Source organism: Polyodon spathula, chromosome 19 (genome assembly GCF_017654505.1).
Source record: "Polyodon spathula isolate WHYD16114869_AA chromosome 19, ASM1765450v1, whole genome shotgun sequence".
Taxonomy (NCBI): domain Eukaryota; kingdom Metazoa; phylum Chordata; class Actinopteri; order Acipenseriformes; family Polyodontidae; genus Polyodon; species Polyodon spathula.
Genome location: NC_054552.1, coordinates 31,230,062 through 31,248,364, shown reverse-complemented (window position 1 = coordinate 31,248,364; position 18,303 = coordinate 31,230,062). Strand labels below are relative to the sequence as shown.

General features: G+C 42.4%; 1 protein-coding gene across 4 annotated transcripts; it reads right to left on the bottom strand.

The window, feature by feature from the left end:
* Positions 1-513: 513 nt before the first annotated feature.
* Positions 514-18,303, bottom strand: LOC121294652 (monoacylglycerol lipase ABHD2-like). Of its 4 annotated transcripts, none has more exons than XM_041218595.1 (12): positions 18,089-18,303; positions 13,894-14,103; positions 11,887-11,978; positions 11,152-11,364; positions 7,756-7,931; positions 6,878-7,045; positions 5,959-6,142; positions 4,365-4,457; positions 3,723-3,836; positions 3,312-3,381; positions 2,569-2,653; positions 514-905 (listed from the first exon to the last, which is right to left on the bottom strand). In XM_041218595.1, the coding sequence occupies exons 4-12, from the start codon at positions 11,355-11,357 to the stop codon at positions 715-717; spliced, it is 1,287 nt and encodes a 428-aa protein (XP_041074529.1). In that variant the 5' UTR covers positions 11,358-11,364; positions 11,887-11,978; positions 13,894-14,103; positions 18,089-18,303; the 3' UTR covers positions 514-714. The 4 variants fall into 4 exon arrangements, with proteins under 4 accessions (XP_041074529.1, XP_041074531.1, XP_041074527.1 ...); XM_041218597.1 differs by having other exon boundaries at positions 18,103-18,303; XM_041218593.1 differs by lacking the exon at positions 13,894-14,103.

The window sequence follows — 18,303 nt, the reverse complement described above, 5'->3', positions numbered from 1 at the left end:
TTTTTTCTTTTTTTTTTTCTTAACATATAACCCTGTTTTTCACCAGAGATACATTTTCTCCCCCCCAAAAAAAATCTAAAATATACAGTTGCATTTATTTATTTTTTTTATTATGGTTCCTTATTTTTCTATATAGTGTTTTAGTCAAGGATGAATTTTGGCGATCGTTAATTTTTTTTTCTCTTGGTGCACAAGAAAGGTGGCAGTGGCTACAGCCAAGCGAAGGTTAGTCAACCCTGCCTGCAATGGTGCATTCTATATGGTTCATCCAAGCGCTTAACTAAACACTGACATGAACAACAGCCCCTAACCTTCAGAGATTGGACTCGAAGAACACTTGTGTGGTGGTTCTGTGATGTAAACTACTGGCTGTTTTACACCAGCATGAACTGTGCCACCGAGCCCATAGAAACGTTGACTGCATTATATCCCTTTCGATCTTCCCTTCTAGTTTTGGTTATTGTTAGTTTTTCAGCATGTTCACATTCAGTGTTCTTGTTTCTGTTTCTTCCCTTTTTGCTCTTCACATATAAAACACACTGGGGCTTTTTTTTTTTTTTTTGGAAAGAAACCAAAGAAAACATAAATTGTGAAAACTCTCCCACAGGAAAAAAACAACAATAAGAAAAGGCCAGTGGAAGAAATTAGAAGAAGAAGGAGAGGAGAGCGAGGTGGCAGGGCGCTGTCAGGGAGGGGTTCGTGTTCATCCGTTTCCTATGAGCAGTCCTGTTCACTGCCACTCCCGCACTGCGGTTTGTGTCTCTCCCATTGGCAGATGGTGTTGGCGTACTCCACAATCACCTTGTCCATCCAGGTGAGAGGCTGAGGGAAGAGCACCGCCCCCTCGAAGAATCCCAGGTGCCCCCCATGCAGCGTGAGGGCAAAGATCACATTCTCCTTCTTCTCTGTGAGAGGAAAGAGAAACAAAGTTTCAATGCTTCTGAAGAAAATGAGGAGACAAACACTGAGAGGAAGAAGGGGTGGGAGGATTGCAGCGGAGAGTGAAAGTGAGGGAGGAAAGGAGGGGGGGGGGGGCTAAAGAAAAAATAGGATTTGTTTAAACACACTAACATCTTCTAGCACCTCAAGCAAACATTAGAACAGTTTCCAGTTCTGTCACTCTGCACTTAACAGGTGCTGAACACTCCAGTGTCAAACTTCCAATAGACAATGCATTCTTAGCTCAGTCTTACAGTTGTGCTGATTCTAATGAGGACTAAAAATTCTCCATTGTAACCATCAGCTCTCCAGCACTGTCACCCTATCCCCTAAATCCACTTTCACTTCTGAACCTGGCACATTATTGGTGAATGAAAAACAAATATCATATTTTGGAAAGCTTGCACTCTGAAAACTAGAGGAGCAAAGAAAGTCTAAATCATGGGTTCCTTAAACACGATTCCCTGGGTATCTTGCACGCAATTCACAGCAAAAACTGGGTTAGTATTTATTTTATTTTTTAAAACGTCTGACCTTTAATTAGCTCCCCAGGTAGAATGTATTTTGCGCTGCACTGTAGCTGATCAGAGACACAGTAACAGCTGGTGTACTCAACTCCCTGCTCTTGCATTTCAGTCAACCACCTCCTGGGGCAACAGAGCCCTGTGGAAGCAGTGCATCCTCATGGGCAAAGTCGAGGGCTTGAGAGGCAGGCTGGACTAGTGGTTAGAGTTGAAGGGCTGGTGGGCAGGGTGATCTAGTGCTTACAGTTGAAGGGCTGGTGGGCAGAGTGGTCTAGTGCTTACAGTTGAAGGGCTGGTGGGCAGAGTGGACTAGTGGTTACAGTTGAAGGGCTGGTGGGCAGAGTGGACTAGTGGTTACAGTTGAAGGGCTGGTGGGCAGAGTGGTCTAGTGGTTACAGTTGAAGGGCTGGTGGGCAGAGTGGTCTAGTGGTTACAGTTGAAGGGCTGGTGGGCAGAGTGGTCTAGTGGTTACAGTTGAAGGGCTGGTGGGCAGAGTGGTCTAGTGGTTACAGTTGAAGGGCTGGTGGGCAGAGTGGTCTAGTGGTTACAGTTGAACGGCTGGTGGGCAGAGTGGTCTAGTGGTTACAGTTGAAGGGCTGGTGGGCAGAGTGGTCTAGTGGTTACAGTTGAAGGGCTGGTGGGCAGAGTGGTTTCGTGGTTACAGTTGAACGGCTGGTGGGCAGGGTGGTCTAGTCCTTAGAGTTGAAGGATTGAGGGGCCGTGTGGGACTTAATTGTTCTATATTGTATTTCTTAAAAGCATAACTTCATAGCATGAAATGCATGTTTTCAAATTCATAGAAAAGCAAAAGGAAAGAATGTCCGCCAGTCCCTCCAGTGTTGTTTTCTGTTCTCCGTTTCTTCCCTCGGTACATTTACATTGTTCTATTAGATCCGTGACACACCAGCCCTGCAAACAACATCTCAATAGGAGACGTCCGAGGCAGACTACAGCAATACAAACAGGCTGCTTTTTAACTCGCTCTTTTTAAAGAGCCTGTCCTTTGGTTCTTATGCTAGAGGTTTATAAAGGAGCTGTGGTATGTACTGCACTTTTACATTTTCACTCCGTTTCAATTGAAAGCAGACCGTCTGTATCTTCTTACCTGCGAGTGTGCGTGGGATGGTCAGCAAGCTTGGATGCACTAATGGGTCATCGGATGTGTTTACCAATAATAGAGGCACATTGACCTGGAGAGATCGGGAACCCAATAAAGCTGGTCAGGTTAGAAGCTTGAATAGAAGTGCTACAAGCATACCTTGAATACCTTTCAGAGATGTTTTTTCCTGTCTTTTGTAGAAAAAAACTAAAGTAACAAATAAACAAATAATACATATCATCTACAATAATCATAAAAAAAACAGTCCAAAGGCCATGATGAATTTATACTAAATGTTAAGTAGGCAGACGAGGGAATCAGAAAAGGCAGCAGTGTCTTCACCGTCACATTGCTCACGGTCGACAATTACCTAGATAATGAATTTCCCAAAGCCCTCAGGCTTCATTATGTCTCCGATTATAGGATGGGATTGAAAACACACAGCATGGGATAACACAACACAACGGGTTTTCAACATGTTTGTTAACAGAGCTATCAATCCCCACAAGGTTTTCACATGGCAGAAAAATAATCTCAAATGGGAGACGAGAGTCAGCCCCTCGCTCCCATAGCTCTGTTGCTGGTGCAGGAGATCCTAGCAGAGTATGCCCTGCAGGATATTATTTTAAAAAACAACCCACCCCCCACCTCGCCTCCAAAAAAAGCAATTCTACAACGTACTTAGTGGACAAGTGCTTCACAAGAGAAACAGGTCTGATAAAACCATACAATGAAGCAGAGATACTCACATTGTGAATATAATGGACACAGCTGTCCTTCTCGTAGTATTCCTTGAGGGAGTCGTACCCATGGAATTTTCTACAAAACATGAACACAAATACAAAAAAATAAATAAATCACACAAGACATAAGTCTAAAAACTTCATGCAACACATTTTACATACTACCTATCCTCCCAACGACATTACCTATTAACAGATTGCAAACTAGAAATCTGGCTCAAAATCAAAATGTAATTATTGTTTAAAGTGGGGTGCAATAATTATTATTATTGTTTTTTTTTTAAGTTAAGAAATGTATGCCAAACTAAATTTGAGTCTCCTGTAGTGGTAAAGTTGCTAGAAAATAGAAAGCATCAACCAGGCAGCCAATTTTCGAGCGTACAGCGCTGGAACCCCAGCTCCAGAGTGGGCCCTCACCTCATGATGTTGTCGTCGATCTGCATGAGGGAGGTGGCTGTGAAGAGCCGGCTCAGGTCGGCATCCTCCATCATCCTGGGTCTCTTGCTGGAGCTCTCTCCGAACAGCATGCCCCTGCAACACAGAGAGTGAGCATGTGTGTGTGTGTTTACAGGAGTGAGTGGGCAAGCATGTGTGTGTGTTTACAGGAGTGAGCGAGCGAGTGAGCATGTGTGTGTGTTTATAGGAGTGAGCGAGCATGTGTGTGTTTACACCAGTGAGCAAGCGAGCGTGCATCTGTGTGTTTACAAGAGTGAGTGGGCAAGCATGTGTGTGTGTTTACAGGAGTGAGCGAGCAGGTGTGTTTAAAAGGGCTTGGAAACCCACTGAAAGTCCTCTCTTACTGTAGGTCAGGATCGCATCTGATAAAAAGGTCACATTCTCACGACTGTAAACTTCACATGTGCTGTGTTCTTGATTTTATTTTTATGAATTAAATTTATGTATGGATGTAGAATTAGATTTTGACTTCAGAATGCACAGGACTGACTGACAACTGACAACATTTCTGCAAAAACCTGTTCAAGCTCCCAGTTTGGTTGAGCCTGGTTGATCCGCCTCCCCATTCAGCAACTATTGTCAGCTGTGGCCGCCTGGCCCTACCTGTGTGAGAGGATGATCCTCTTCATGTTGTCTGCCATGAGGAAGTTGTAAAATCTCCGGCACTGATCCCACTGCAGGAATGTCTCTTGGGCCCTGGGTGGCAACACAACAGGCTGGTTACTGGAAACATAAGCTGTGTTTAACCACAAGACTAATTCATCACCAGCCAATGTGGAGCTCATTAGTTTGTGTGTACTGTATTTGAAAAAGAGACAGTCACATTTACGTAATTTTGGAATGAACTGTATAAATAGACACCAAGACATCTGCTCAGTGGAGATATATTATTCAGACTAGGCACAGTAACCTTGGGTTCCTTCGAACAGATGGGAAAACAAACAAACAGACAGGATTAACTTCACTCTGCTCCACTTCCTCTTATTCAACAAGAGCAAAATAAAAAACAGAAGACAAATCAGAAATTAGTGTCTTCTGGTTTTCATTCCAACTGAGCTCTCAATTACTTAACAAAACCCTTAATTAAACTAATAATGTGCTTAATTAGATCTTTTTACTTGTTTTTAGCTCTTAAACAGTTGCAGATTTCAAGTTAGCTACAACATTTTGTAAGTAACTCTGAAACCTTTTAGGAGCCGAGGACAATTCAAAAGGTCTACTTAAGCAAAGTATCAGTTCAATTAAGGGTTTAGTTAAGTAATTGAGAGCTCAGTTGGAATGAAAACCAGAATACACATGGGGTCCCCAGGCCCTGTCCTAGATGCAACTATGCTTGAACCAGTGCTTTCTTATTCCTGCCACTAGAGGTCCCTGATACTTTCAGAACTCAGAGACAGGTTCAGGTGTTCCATCCCGGGACAGCATGTGCCGCACTGTTTGGATAAGTTCCAGACAGCCTATTCTAGAACAGTGCCAAAGAGTTCACTTAAGAGTTTGAAAAGGAATCTACAGGCCTGTTTGTTCAAACAGGAGAAGCAGTATATAAAACATTACCATTTTTGCCTTAAAATCTAGGACTATGACAACTAGAGATACCAGGGCGCTGTGTTGAAAGAGCAGCGGGGGACCGACTCAGGCTGTGCAAAGCCCCACAATGTTTGCTACTGACCAAGCTTAACTTGCACAAAACAAGTAGATTATTCCCCTCCGTAGATGTCATCCCGTCACATGACCCAGTTCTGAGCTAACCAACAGTCTCTTAATTAACTAATTAAGCTACGTTTAATTAGTTTAAAACTTCCTGCTGTCCATGCTCGGTGAGGGGCATTTGAGTTGGCACAATTCAATCAGAAACTTTTGCACATTTGCCTATTGAAACCAATAAAAATACTACATATTTAAAATAATAATATAAAGACAACATAGGTAACAAAAGAAACAATTCAGGAAACATCCCAGCACCCGCCTTCCCTTCCAAATCAGCAATGAGGGATGTCCGGAATGATTTCAGGAATTTCAAATTATACAGAGGATGAATTCCTCCCAGCAGCCTAGAAGGACGTCAGCTGAGCGAGATAACTTACAAACGGCTGCTTACTTCTAAATAAAACATGCTTCTTGTCATAGAGAGGGTTGGAGATACATGGGAGTCTGACGTCCATCCCTGTTCCTCCCAGACTGGCTTGCGAGTACCCACCTGAGTGCGCTGTAGCCCTGGCACACACTGACGCAGCACAGCACTCTCTCCTGGTTGGTGTGGTTCTCACCCAGGAACTTGCAGACAATGTTGCCCCCTAGGCTGAAGCCCACAACAATGAGCTGCGTCTGGGGGAATGTCTTCTTGATGTAGCCCACCATGGCTGCAAACTCCCAGGTGCAGCCTAAGAGCAAGAGGCAATATTGTACATTTACAGGTTTTTATTTGCGTCTGGGGGGGGGGGGGGGGGGGAAATTGCATGTATATACGTACTCAGGAGAGCAGTTAAGCTGGCCAGCAGAAAATGCATATAAAGTGATATAAAGAAACATTACTGATGCTGGAAGACTTGACCGGCCAGTGTAGAAAATTGGGTTGCGTGTGAATGTAACGGTCTGTGTTTAATGCACTTCAGAACTGGAGACAGACTATTCTGTGCAGGGGTTCCTGCACATGTAATAATCACAGAGGAAGACATCTGCACTCTCCTATTTCTGAAATAAGCTGGAACACAGCTGCTGAAATATCAACACAAGTGATATGCTGCCTCTGGACCCATTTAAACAGTAGAAACTAGGTGGGGGTCTGGTAAATGCATGACTACAGCTATCAGGATCCTGAAACAATTGATCACTATGACCTGCTTTCCCTGTATGCACATGTACAAAATGCAAGTGTGCTCAGATTTTGATACACTGAATACACTGTGGTAAAGCAGGCGTTTCCTGTGTAAAACTCTGAAGACATGCATCCTTGGTGTGGAGGTAATCCACTCAAAGGTGGTCAGGCAAGGCATGTTACCCCTTGTGTGATGGCTGCAAGGACAAAGGAAGAGGACTGCTGACACAGGACTCTTGTTTGTAGAAATACTTGGTCATTGTGACCGTGACACACAAGCATTCGGCTCTGCTGTCCTTACCGTAGGTGAACATGCGGGGAGAGGTTAGCTCAATGTTAGGCAGAGCTCCCAGGTGGTTAAGCACAGCACACCGGTAGCCCTGCTTCTGAGCGTAGTCCACAAAGGTTCGTATGTAGTGCTTCTCACTGTGGTTACCAATCCCAGGACAAATAACCATGGTGACATCATCTAGTTAGGAAATCAGATCAAAACAAAACAGGTTTAGCATTGGGGGCATGACACATTCTGAGAATATTTCTAAATCATAGCCCTAAACTTTGCAAATTGCAAAAAATGAGCAGTAGAATGATGTGTTGTTTTACACAGGGTATAATGTGGCGGGAGCATTGCAAACTACTTCCTCTTGTGAAAGTTTCCAGAGCAAACTGAGCCCTCATAATCACTCTCTCCCCCTCTCATTATTCTCCTATATGCTTGACGTGTCTGACAGGTTTTGATACACTGCTAAGTAGGTAAACCTAAACCATTCAAGAAAATGAGGAACATATTAAATCGCTGGGAGTGTCAAAAGTGAACACAATATGCTCCTCGTAAAATGCATTTTACACATACATTTGAGCAGAAATTGAGCACTTGTTTGTCAATGTTTTTGTTACACGGCGAGTCCCATTATAGCCCATCTGAAAATACAAAAAGATCCTTTGGCTCCCAAGGAAGGGAAGTTCCTACCTGGGGAAATTTTGGCAGAGCAATTGGTCTGGTTATTCTACAATCTAACAGCACTGTGACCTCAGACCCAGCATGCTGGTGTGTGCTGGTAGGTGCACATTTTCAGATTGGAGCTACACCGCACTATGTCCCTTCTAGGAATCCGCATGGCCCTATGCCAGAGCTGTGGGTGCAGATTTCGAATTGTGAGCGTTCTCCGCCCCTTTTACCTCCTGTGCACTGGTCAGCTAGCGGTTCGAAGAGGTCAAAGGTGGCCGTGGCCCCATCATGCATGGTGAGGAATTTGCGCAGCCCAATTGGATGAGGTGAGCTGACCCGGCCCATCTTCCCATACAGCGCCGTCTGTAGGTGCCCGCATTTCCCCCATAGCAGGGGAGGAATGTACCTGTTCAGGAGACAATGATCAATATTTACCTGCAATATAAATCTCCACCATCTAACTGTACCATTACAGCTCAGCTCAACACATTGCAGTGTAGATTGAGCAAAACTTCACTGAACAGCATCATTTATCTTTTTATTTTAGTTTTAAATACACCCGTTAGAAGAGAGGTAACAGTTCCAGTCATACATAATGTTTAACAGGTGGATTGATGAAACAGTGGTTTTAATCACTTCCTTTCAAACCAGACCATTTACTCACTGGATGACTCTGGGGAAAATGAGATTTTCCATTATATTTTTTTCTAGTTCCTGGAGGATTTTGGATCAGTCAACTGCACAGGATGACAGAAATTAATTACACTGTCTTATGTGCTTAATTACAAGCCAGTATTAGCCAGAGCCATGAAGACTATATTTATATAATCCCAACCTTTTAAACAGATAGGAAGCCTGCTTGTTATAAAACAGAGGAGAATGGGGGTCAATAAAGCACCACATGCATCTGCATCCTCACTAGAACGACACAGTGGCCTACTGTACATCACTTTTCCATATGTATGCATACAGAATTGTAAAGTATGATCCAGCAGTCTTTGTAAGCACAGTGTAATGAAGCAGGTCCCTTTTTATCTCCAAATAGGATTAGAAGATTGTAGTGCAGAGGATTACCTGTTAAAGCAGTGTAAACTGATCAATGTTTATTACAGAGAAACAGGGCAGAACAGCCAGCACTGACTGACACAAGATAGAACCTCAAAGAGTAAGGTCCAGTCACGCTGACAGTCGTGTAAACATCCCTGTGCCTCTTATCTCCCTTTCTATGCTTTCTCTCTATCTCAGATATAATTATTTTTTCCATTTAACAATAAAACTCCAATGCTGAGTGATCGTAGCTAAAGCAATTCACCTGTTCCTCAGGACACTGTACTAGCCTTTGCTGACAGTTCTCCTCGCTGTTGCAGTTTTCTGAATTGCCACCCAGGAAGAGAAAGTGTCTAACTATGAGCCTCATTTCCCAGAGAGGTGTATGGGTGTGGCCACGCTGATTTCAGCATTGTTCTGTGGATCTGTGGTTGCAATACAATGTTAAACGGTAAAATACATTCTGTGTTGCCAAGGCTTTTAAGGACCCAAGTCTGTCGATAATAAAGCAGAGGGCTTGCTTACTCTGTCTGTACTGAGGGTATTTTTACTAAGCAAGTGAGAAATGACTGAATCACAAACAGGACTAAGAAAACAGAAAGGGATTACCTCCAACGTGAGAACAGACAGCAAGACAAGAACAGAAAAAAAGTGCACAGTAAGGGTGCATGAAGAATACCTGAGAAGCTCTGCTGAAATACAACTGGCGATCTCTGGCTAGACACTACAGAGTTCACAGAACCTTTAGCACACTCAGGGATATGCAGTAGAGCAGACAGAGAGGCTTCCACAGCTGGTAATGCAGCCACAGCTCTGTTAGCCGAAGACACCTATTTTTATATATAAACAAATATATATATATAAAAAAAAACAGAATAGTAATTGAGTTTCTATGGAAACACTCTTGTGCTTGCAAGCAGGCACCAAAACAGGAAGCGTCTGCAGTTGTGTCAGAGGTAGCCTGGCCCAACACAAGCAGTGAGTCACTGCTGAAAACATGACTCATCAACTCAGTTTAGCTTCTCTGCCGTTTATTTGTACAGCGCATGAAGGGAGGGGTAAAGTGTAGTTAAGGAGAGGAAGCTGCGAGCAATTTAACAGTCTAAAGTCCTTCCTCATGACACTTTCTTACTGCCAGACTGGAGGCTCTTGTTACAAGGGTCTGTATCTGAGGCTCATGGGTGTCAGGAGTGTTTGTTAATATGCTCGTAATGCACCAGCATCTGGTATAATAACCCTTCTAAAAGTTTACTACGGTGGCAATTTTGCAGTTTTCACATGCTTTTCCTTGGGTATACTATGAATTTAGCAGTTTACCCATACACTCCCTACGCCCCTCGGCTTTACCATGCTTTCTATACATTATTATATTGTGCTACGCTTTTACTGTGGTGAATCTTTATAAAACCCAGCAATTTAAAATAGCCATTGGAATAACATTCTTACAAAAAGTACATTATTGGTTTGCCGTTATCTTTTCCTTTTCAGACATTAACATTTTCATTAGGATCCTGCAATAACACATTATCTTTTAAACAAATGCAAAACAATTACAAACATCAACAGCGCTTTGTATAGCAGCCCAGCTCTCACACCAGTCCTATACGCTACCCAGCAGCTACAGCCACTCTACTACTGTCATGGAAACAATCAAGTCATGCAACAGTGGTCTCTGGGTCACTTTATATAAAAGAGATTTGGTTATGCAAACTACAGCACTAGAACAGCAGTAACAAAACCTCAGAGAAGCTCCGATTCAGAAGAACCACATGTCTGACCTTACTCTTCAGCCACAAAACTACACTGCTTCCCCTCCCAGTCCACCACCACCACAAACCACTGGGTGAAAAGCCTTATCGTATAGCACAAGGTCAGGCTACTTTTCAATATTCATCTCTCACCAGTCATCAGACACTGCCTTTTGCTACAATTCGTACAACATTTGCCTTTGAGGGCATGCACTTAAGCAAATATTAAAGAAAAGCTTTTACGTCTGAATTTGTAACAGAACTTGAACTGTTCATCTACAGTTAACCCAGATAAACTAGACACACGACTAGGCACTTACTGTATGCAAAACAGAAAAGGATTGTCCAGAGAAATATCTGAATTGAATTCTAACAGTAGCTGCATTGCTGTTACAACATACCTATGGTTCCTGAACTTCTGCTAATGCACAGCGGTAGTGCCGTATACCAACACTATTCTGATCTGTCTAGGTACCATAAATACTGCTTGGACAGGATCCACGACTCTAAATGGTCAGCACATTTGTACATTTCAAAGCTCTGGCTTAAAGCCATCACAATTCCACTCCACAGATCCATGTTAAACATATTTGTATTTTCACACAGCCCAGACAGAAGCGTGCAGGCGTGCATTCTAGTCCATCACTTTGCAAATCTCACTTTCAGATAAATCTACACACAGGCCAACGCATGCTGACTAAATCGCCTGTAGCAAGTCTGGGGATTATGCTCTTATAGAAATGCCCACGAAAGGAGAGTCTGACTTGCACAGTTTAGAAGAGGCAGAAGTGCTGTGGGCATGTGTGTGGGTGGGAGGCCAGCAGTACCCACTCTTTGGTCAGCAGCGAGCAGGACTTGATCAGGAAGCGGTTGAGCGGGGTGTCCTGATAGCTGAGGCAAGGGGGCTCGGTCGGGCTCTTCAGGTTCAGAAAGCGCACTATGATGTACAGCACTGTCGCCACCGCTGCCAGCTTCACCCCGTCGAACATCGCCGGCAACTCGGGGGCAATGGTGCCCACTTCCCCATCTTTGTTCATGATGGGTCTGAGGGGAGAAAGCCTCAACAGTTATACAGGTGCAGTGAAACGGTCGATTACACCTACCCTATCAAGGACATGATGTACAGTACTGTAATGCTATTACATACGTTGTAACTACTGTAAAAGACCTCAGGAATTCGCACAGATGGAAAGTAGACTCCCGCTGCATAGTAGTTTGATACATTCTTAGTTTTACTAAGAGTTTAATATGACTAGAACTAGCTACCTATATACTGTGGCTAATCAAGCTCACAGTAAAACCTGGAATAGGTGAAACTGCTATGTAATAGGAGTGTTATTTCCATCCCTGATTCACAGACATGCTCTCTTCCAATATAATGGAGATGTTTCCAAAAGAAAGCTGGCAGCACAAAATAAAGTGGATTTGTTATTTGCAGCTTTATCAGAAATAACTTTTGTTTGACCCACCATGCCACTGTTTTTGTATAATATTATGTTATACAGCAACTATAAAGAGCAGTCAAATTACAACACTACAGTATCGAGTAAATTAAACTTTGCTTACCACGCTGGCTTCTCTTTCTGTATACAAAGACAGCTGTCCACACTGTGTGCGATCTGTGCAAAATGTTCCAAGTCACAATGTACCGGTCAAATCTGAAAATCAACAAAGCCACAAATTACTCTTCTGTTCATGAGGTTGAAAGGCGTCAGGCAGGAATGAGAAGACAAAGTCCAAACCATATACCAATTTAGTAAACCATGCTGTATTTTAGCGTTCGATTTATCAGCCAACGGTTTGTTTCTACTGAGAGAAGAGATACCCAATACGTTAAGTGGCAAAGCTGCACACTGCACATCACAGTTCCAGGGACACATTTAAAAATAAAAGGTCATGGTAGGCTCTGGCTAAAGAGATCGGAGCTGCTGTTGTAATTACATCCCCTGTGCCGCCCCTGTTCGCCTGTGTAGAATTCCCTGGAAAGGATAATGATCCGAGCCTCCGATTCAAGCCCCAAAATTAAAAACAACTGAGGACTGCACTGGAAGTGCAAGGAAACGACAGCAGCAGCAGTTGGACTGCAGTTTAACGTTAATGTAATTGCAGTTTACTGTTACAATGTAGCGCAGCAAAGACACAGCCGTTCAATTATACTGGCACTCGGGTATCTGTTTGCATGGCTGCCGGGATACAGTATAAGCTACAGTTTATTTGTTTTGCCTGCGCAGGGTGTGTATTAGCACAACTGAGACGCAACCTCTGAATGCGTCTCTAGAAAGGGTTGAGTATTACCAGGAGAACAGAGTGGCAGCAGCACACAGAGACAGAGCAGGCTTGTAAAGTCTCCAGTCACCAAAGCTGTTCACAGCAGTAGTATAATTATTGGTATAGCTCAAAGATGCACTCCAGTAGTGGAGACCAGACTCTCAGAACAGGGGCGAAGCTAGATGCACCAGTGTGACTCATGTGCCCCTAGTGCTCACTTTACTGTTTCAGTTCAACAGTGATTTTACATCACAAGCAAAGCATAATCACAACTGGCATCTGAGCTATAGCACTTCCTCAGAGAGACACAGGACTGGACGGGCATGGGCTGAACATTACTGTTCCGCTCCATTAGTGCCGCAGATCGTTGGGTCAAAGCATCCTCAGAACATCCTTATTCCTTATGCTTTTACATCATATCTGGCAAGATGGTCTTTTTGTTTTATTTAAAAACCAACAGCTGCGCTCACACACGTACGTGAAGGGAGAGAACGGCAAGAAAGAAGAAGAGTGAAGTCAGCAAGACCTTTACACACTGCCTGTGGAATCCAAACAAAATCACTACGCACCGGTTCATCAAAAAAAAAAAAAAAAAATACAGGAGGGGGAAGGGGGGTAAAGCTCTGTACTAAACCCAGGTACAGACTCATTTAATGGAAATAGCCATTAACATGAAATGAAAACCAAAACTTTTCATTCGACAAACAATTGCAATTCAACCACTCCTTGGATGTAAGTGTACAGAACAAAATATAGACCAAACAAAACTCCTCTAACCTCTCTGGCTGCACACACCAGCCCTGACTCTGACAGCTGGTTCAGACTATAAATACAGGACAGAGGGGGGCACTAAACACTGAATCAGGAGAAAATCTCAAAGCAAATCTCTGATTTATTATCTATATTAAATAATCTGCTTCTCTCTCTCCTCTTGCAGATACAAAGCAGAGGCATTTTAAAAGACAAATACACAGAAGGGATTTTGCATCAATCATTTTAAATGCAACTGCATGAATGGCAAAGCCTATCCCTTCAAGCACACTGTATGATATCCATCTCCCAACTCAAACAGCCACACCTGTATGAATAAAAGTATGATTTAAAATATGCATGCATGCAGGCAGATATTAACATGAACAAAAGCACAATGTACACACTCACATTCTAACGCATGCACACCAGATGTAATTTCTATATTGTTTTATGTGGCTCAGAAAAGGAGCTATTCACAAGACTTTGATGAAATGGTAGCACCTGAGCCAATACTACACTAAGAGTACACCCCCCCCACCCCCAGTACCATACCGTATAGTATCGATATTCTCGCTTGCTCTGAGAGGACCAGTGATCCGCAGAGGAGCATCCCCACTGTTCCATCAGGAAGGAGGATCCTTAAAACCCCACTCCCAGCACCGCCATCCCAGGGAGCCACCCCGATCACACGAACCCCAAGTGACCACCCAAACAGGCCCGTCGACAGCTTCCCGACAGCCAGGGAGAGATGGCAGAACCTTCCTGGAGGAAGCAGAACCAAGTCAGTCAAAGCTGGACTGAGTGAACAGAACCAGGCAGCCCCAGGGTGTGTTGGGACCACAATCGGAATGTGTGTGGGAGTGTTCCAACACAGGCATTCTTTCAGTGTGAAAAGAAGTCAGGATCCATGGTTATTGGTGACCACAGCATTGGATTATTAATGCTTAAAATTACCCTTCCAACCTAAACTCTGCTGGCCAAGAAGATCTCTGATAAGGCTGCACTGTGAAAGCTAAACTATTGAAAATAAAACAGTAAACAATCACAATTCAAGGATATCTAGTTTCGTGAAGAAAGAAGTACTGTGGACACTGTGGCTTTAAAGAGCTCCCCCCCTGTGTGCTTCACAGGGCAAGCCTACGTAAAGTAGGTTGCTTTCACAGTTTATCTGACCACACCATTTACCTATTCAAGAACTAGGCTACAGTACTTCTTTAAATGTGTGTTTAGAACCCTGTAGGAACTGCAGAGTCATGTGGGAAACACCCTGTTTTACAAATAACCTTGAGGCACGGTACCTTTACTGCAGTTTACCAAACAGTAGATCATCAGCAGACATCTTACACAGTATCCACAGATCAACAACAGCTGTCACATCACCCAGAGGATTACAGACAAGGTGATGCATTAACCAGACCAGAATCTACCCCAGAAAAAGTGGGAACACTCTCCACGTATCACAGCCTCTACTCTAACAAAGCATCTTCTAATATATATATATATATATATATATATATATATATATATATATATATATAATATATATATATATATATATATATATATATATATATATATATATATTATATATATATATATATATATATATATATATATATATATTTCCTATCTAAACAGGTCTGCAGTGCCACTGCAGACAGCACACCTCTGTGATTTGAATTGTAAAATGACAAGCACATGAAGGAGCATTCGGTTTATAATTCAGCACATGAACTGTATAGACACGTTCCCTTTATCTTCTCCTATACTTCTGAGAACCTGTCCTAGAATCCCTCATAATTCTGGCTTTGCTTCCCTGACTGGCAGATACAGTACTGACTTGCAAAGGTAATACAATAGAGAACTGCATATTATAAAAATAGTATATAGAACCCGTTTAATGACTAGCCAATACACAAATATATGTCTTGAGCCATGTAAAAGGACTGACTCAGTCAATGAGAGATCCAGTGAGTCTCACTGTTACAGGAGCCTTAATCATAACTTCTTAATCTCTCCATGTGACAGACGGGACATTTCAAGTATCCTCTTAAACACTGAACTGCGAGTGCTGGACACGATTAGACTGTTTCTGAAATGCGCATCTTTTAGCCGACTGAAATAGTGACGAACAATACATCATAAAACATCCCAATATCTGTTGTAGCTTAAAAAAATAAGTAAGACACACACAGCGGCATGGCACACGCCAACTCAAACTCAACAAAACAACAACAACAACATTGACATTTAGTACCCAATATATAGACTGAACACCAAAACCTGGGGCACATTGTATTATAACAGATTCTGTGGTTTGAAATTTGGTTTAGGAAACACACATTGCATGCTTCTTGAACTGCGGTAAAGATCAACTGGTGTTTCTTTGCTTTGTTGCACAAGGTTTCTAGAAGAGCCTTTGCACTACCATCACCATGCTTTGTACACAGATTTAATGAGGGGATAAAAAAACAACAACAATGAAAAAGACAATATGAGAACTGCATTCCACCATTGCTAACCCAGGCTATTTAAACACATCAATCACCTCCTAGGTTAATCACAGACTCAGTCCTGCTGTTTATGGAGACATGTTTATATGTGCAAAATATATTGTTTATAGTACAATTAGCCAGTAAATAGACTTTTAAACTGATCAACCTTCAAATTCATTCGGTACATTTCCTTTTGCTTTTTTTCCTTTTGGAAAGTACCTTCATACATTAGGTATGATAGGCAGAGTATAGCCTAATCAAGCAATGTCTGAACGTTAGTTTGAGTTTCACTGTGTGACTTGTTCCCTAGATTGCGCTTCTTCGTGAATGGCACTATGAAGAATGCCACAGACATTTGGACACGTGGAAGCCATGCACGCTATCAACAGGCAAACATACTAGCTGATGTAAAATGAACAGCAGGAAAGACAAACCCACAGTATCCAGAGCTGATACACCCTACAGAAAGATAAGATAGGTGTACCATTAACCTTTTATGGCTAAATCTAGTGTCTGAAATCATGAAATAGGTGAATGCAATTACATCGCTCCCTGGTCACAGAGGTTCAGGGCTTGATAATCCTAAAATACAAATAATAGTTCACTGTTTCAAACCATGTTGACAGAACACTTGACATTTATATGCTACTGTCATGTAGTAAAGGCACAAGATCCCAGGGACAATCAATTCTGAAAGCAAAATGAGGAAGCAGCCAAGTAGTTTGAATAGATTAGAAAAATGCTACATTTCAACTCTAAAATAAACCACTACCTTATTTGCTGGTTGTATGTCTACTGGAAAATATTTCTGATCTGTACTTTTAAACATACTGCAGCTACAAAATAATGACATGGTTAAGAAAATAAAGTCAACACTGTCAAATCTGTGTACAATACAGGCTTTCACCCAACTGTGTGCTTCATGTCATGTTACTGAAAACAACTCAGCTTGGGTTGCTTTCATTCAAACACACTTGATTTACATATAAAACAGGTGGAAAATCCGTAGGAATGAGTTTTTCCAAATAAAACTTTGATGAAGCAATTTAAGAAAAAATGTAAGCACGAAGTTTCAGAAAACATTTCTAAAACAACTCTAAACACTGATGGAGAGGCATGTCTCATGCTTCACAATACTCATATCTCTTAAAACTGTTCAAGATCTGGGGCAATGCGATGTACATACTTTTATGAACTACTGGAATGAGGTCACGCACAGCTGTATGTTCATTTCTATATGAAGAACGCACTGCCCGAAGATACTGTCACTTCACATTTTCCCATGGGGTTCTTTACATAGAAAGACCTGCATGTTGGATGCAAGTGTGTGAAACTAATTGCCCCAAACCATGATTTATTTTTTCTAAGGCGTGTGTGCGCACACTACATCCATTTGACATTACTTTGGCACAATCCTATCTTCATAAAGGAATGGCACCTCTAATGACTAGACATCTTTGGTGACGTCATTATAATACTTAACAGGTAGAAGTCATGTACATTCAAAAAGCCACCTGATCAAGTATTAAAATGATCAATGGGGCAAGACGCTCTTAATTGTTAAAACAGCCTTAATCAAAACTGTTTATTGCCTAAATAGAAACGTAGATCCCTTGCAAAACACGCTTACTCCAAACTTTAGCTGCTTTTTCAAACATATGATTTTACAATATATGTGGTGAAATTAATGTATACTAGAAAAGCTCGTTTTTACACTTTATTCCCGGTGTGAGGGAATCTGAGGCTTCAGCAGAAGTGCTGTCAGCAAATTGAGCTCCGCCGCCTCTGGCTTTTCCCCATACCCAGCTCGTAGGTAGACTGACGAAATCTCAATTGTTTTAAAAGACCAAATTTGAGTTTTAAAAGCGAAATATCGAAGTTTTAAAGACGACATTTCGAGTTTGTTTTCTCTGTCCCTGCTCGCCCTATGTCTCTTCTATAATAATGAAACGAAGCAAATAATAATGTACTAGCCACGCCTGGTGTCATTACAATCTCGCCTAAATGATGATGTTGATCCGCAGCAACTGCGTTTCCTGTGTTTTCCGGCCCAATTCACCCCCCTTGTATACATTTTTACAACAACAGTCATCCGCGTACAGTACGAGACAGGTGCAGGGTGTACATCACACGCACAATCAGTATGTTACCCCTGTAATTAACATGTACGTGCGTGTACTGCAAGATCCTAACACGAACAGCCCCAGTCCCGCAACGCCAACAGCGCATTCCTCAGGTAAATAAAAACTCACATGAGAAGGCATACCCGTGTTCTTCCTCGAGTTATTTTTCAACGTTGTTTCTTCCTTCGTGCAAGCCGCTCCCTTCACTCTTGCGCGGATCCGCTTTGCTCATTTGTCTATTTTTTGCATTTTATTTGCAACAAGTTTATTGTATTTTCCTCTCAGTCGGCGGAGACGTGCAGATTTCTAGCAACCCCGAACTCCACTTCCCATTGTAGACTCGC

Bases quoted from the DNA above. Each gene is read 5' to 3' on its own strand.
- LOC121294652 (XM_041218595.1), bottom strand. From the start codon at position 11,357: ATGAACAAAGATGGGGAAGTGGGCACCATTGCCCCCGAGTTGCCGGCG. The intron at 7,932-11,151 runs GTGGGTACTGCT...TCTCCTGAACAG, and splicing joins TGCTCGCTGCTGACCAAAGA to GTACATTCCTCCCCTGCTAT. The intron at 4,458-5,958 runs GTGGGTACTCGC...GTTGCCACCCAG, and splicing joins CAGGGCTACAGCGCACTCAG to GGCCCAAGAGACATTCCTGC.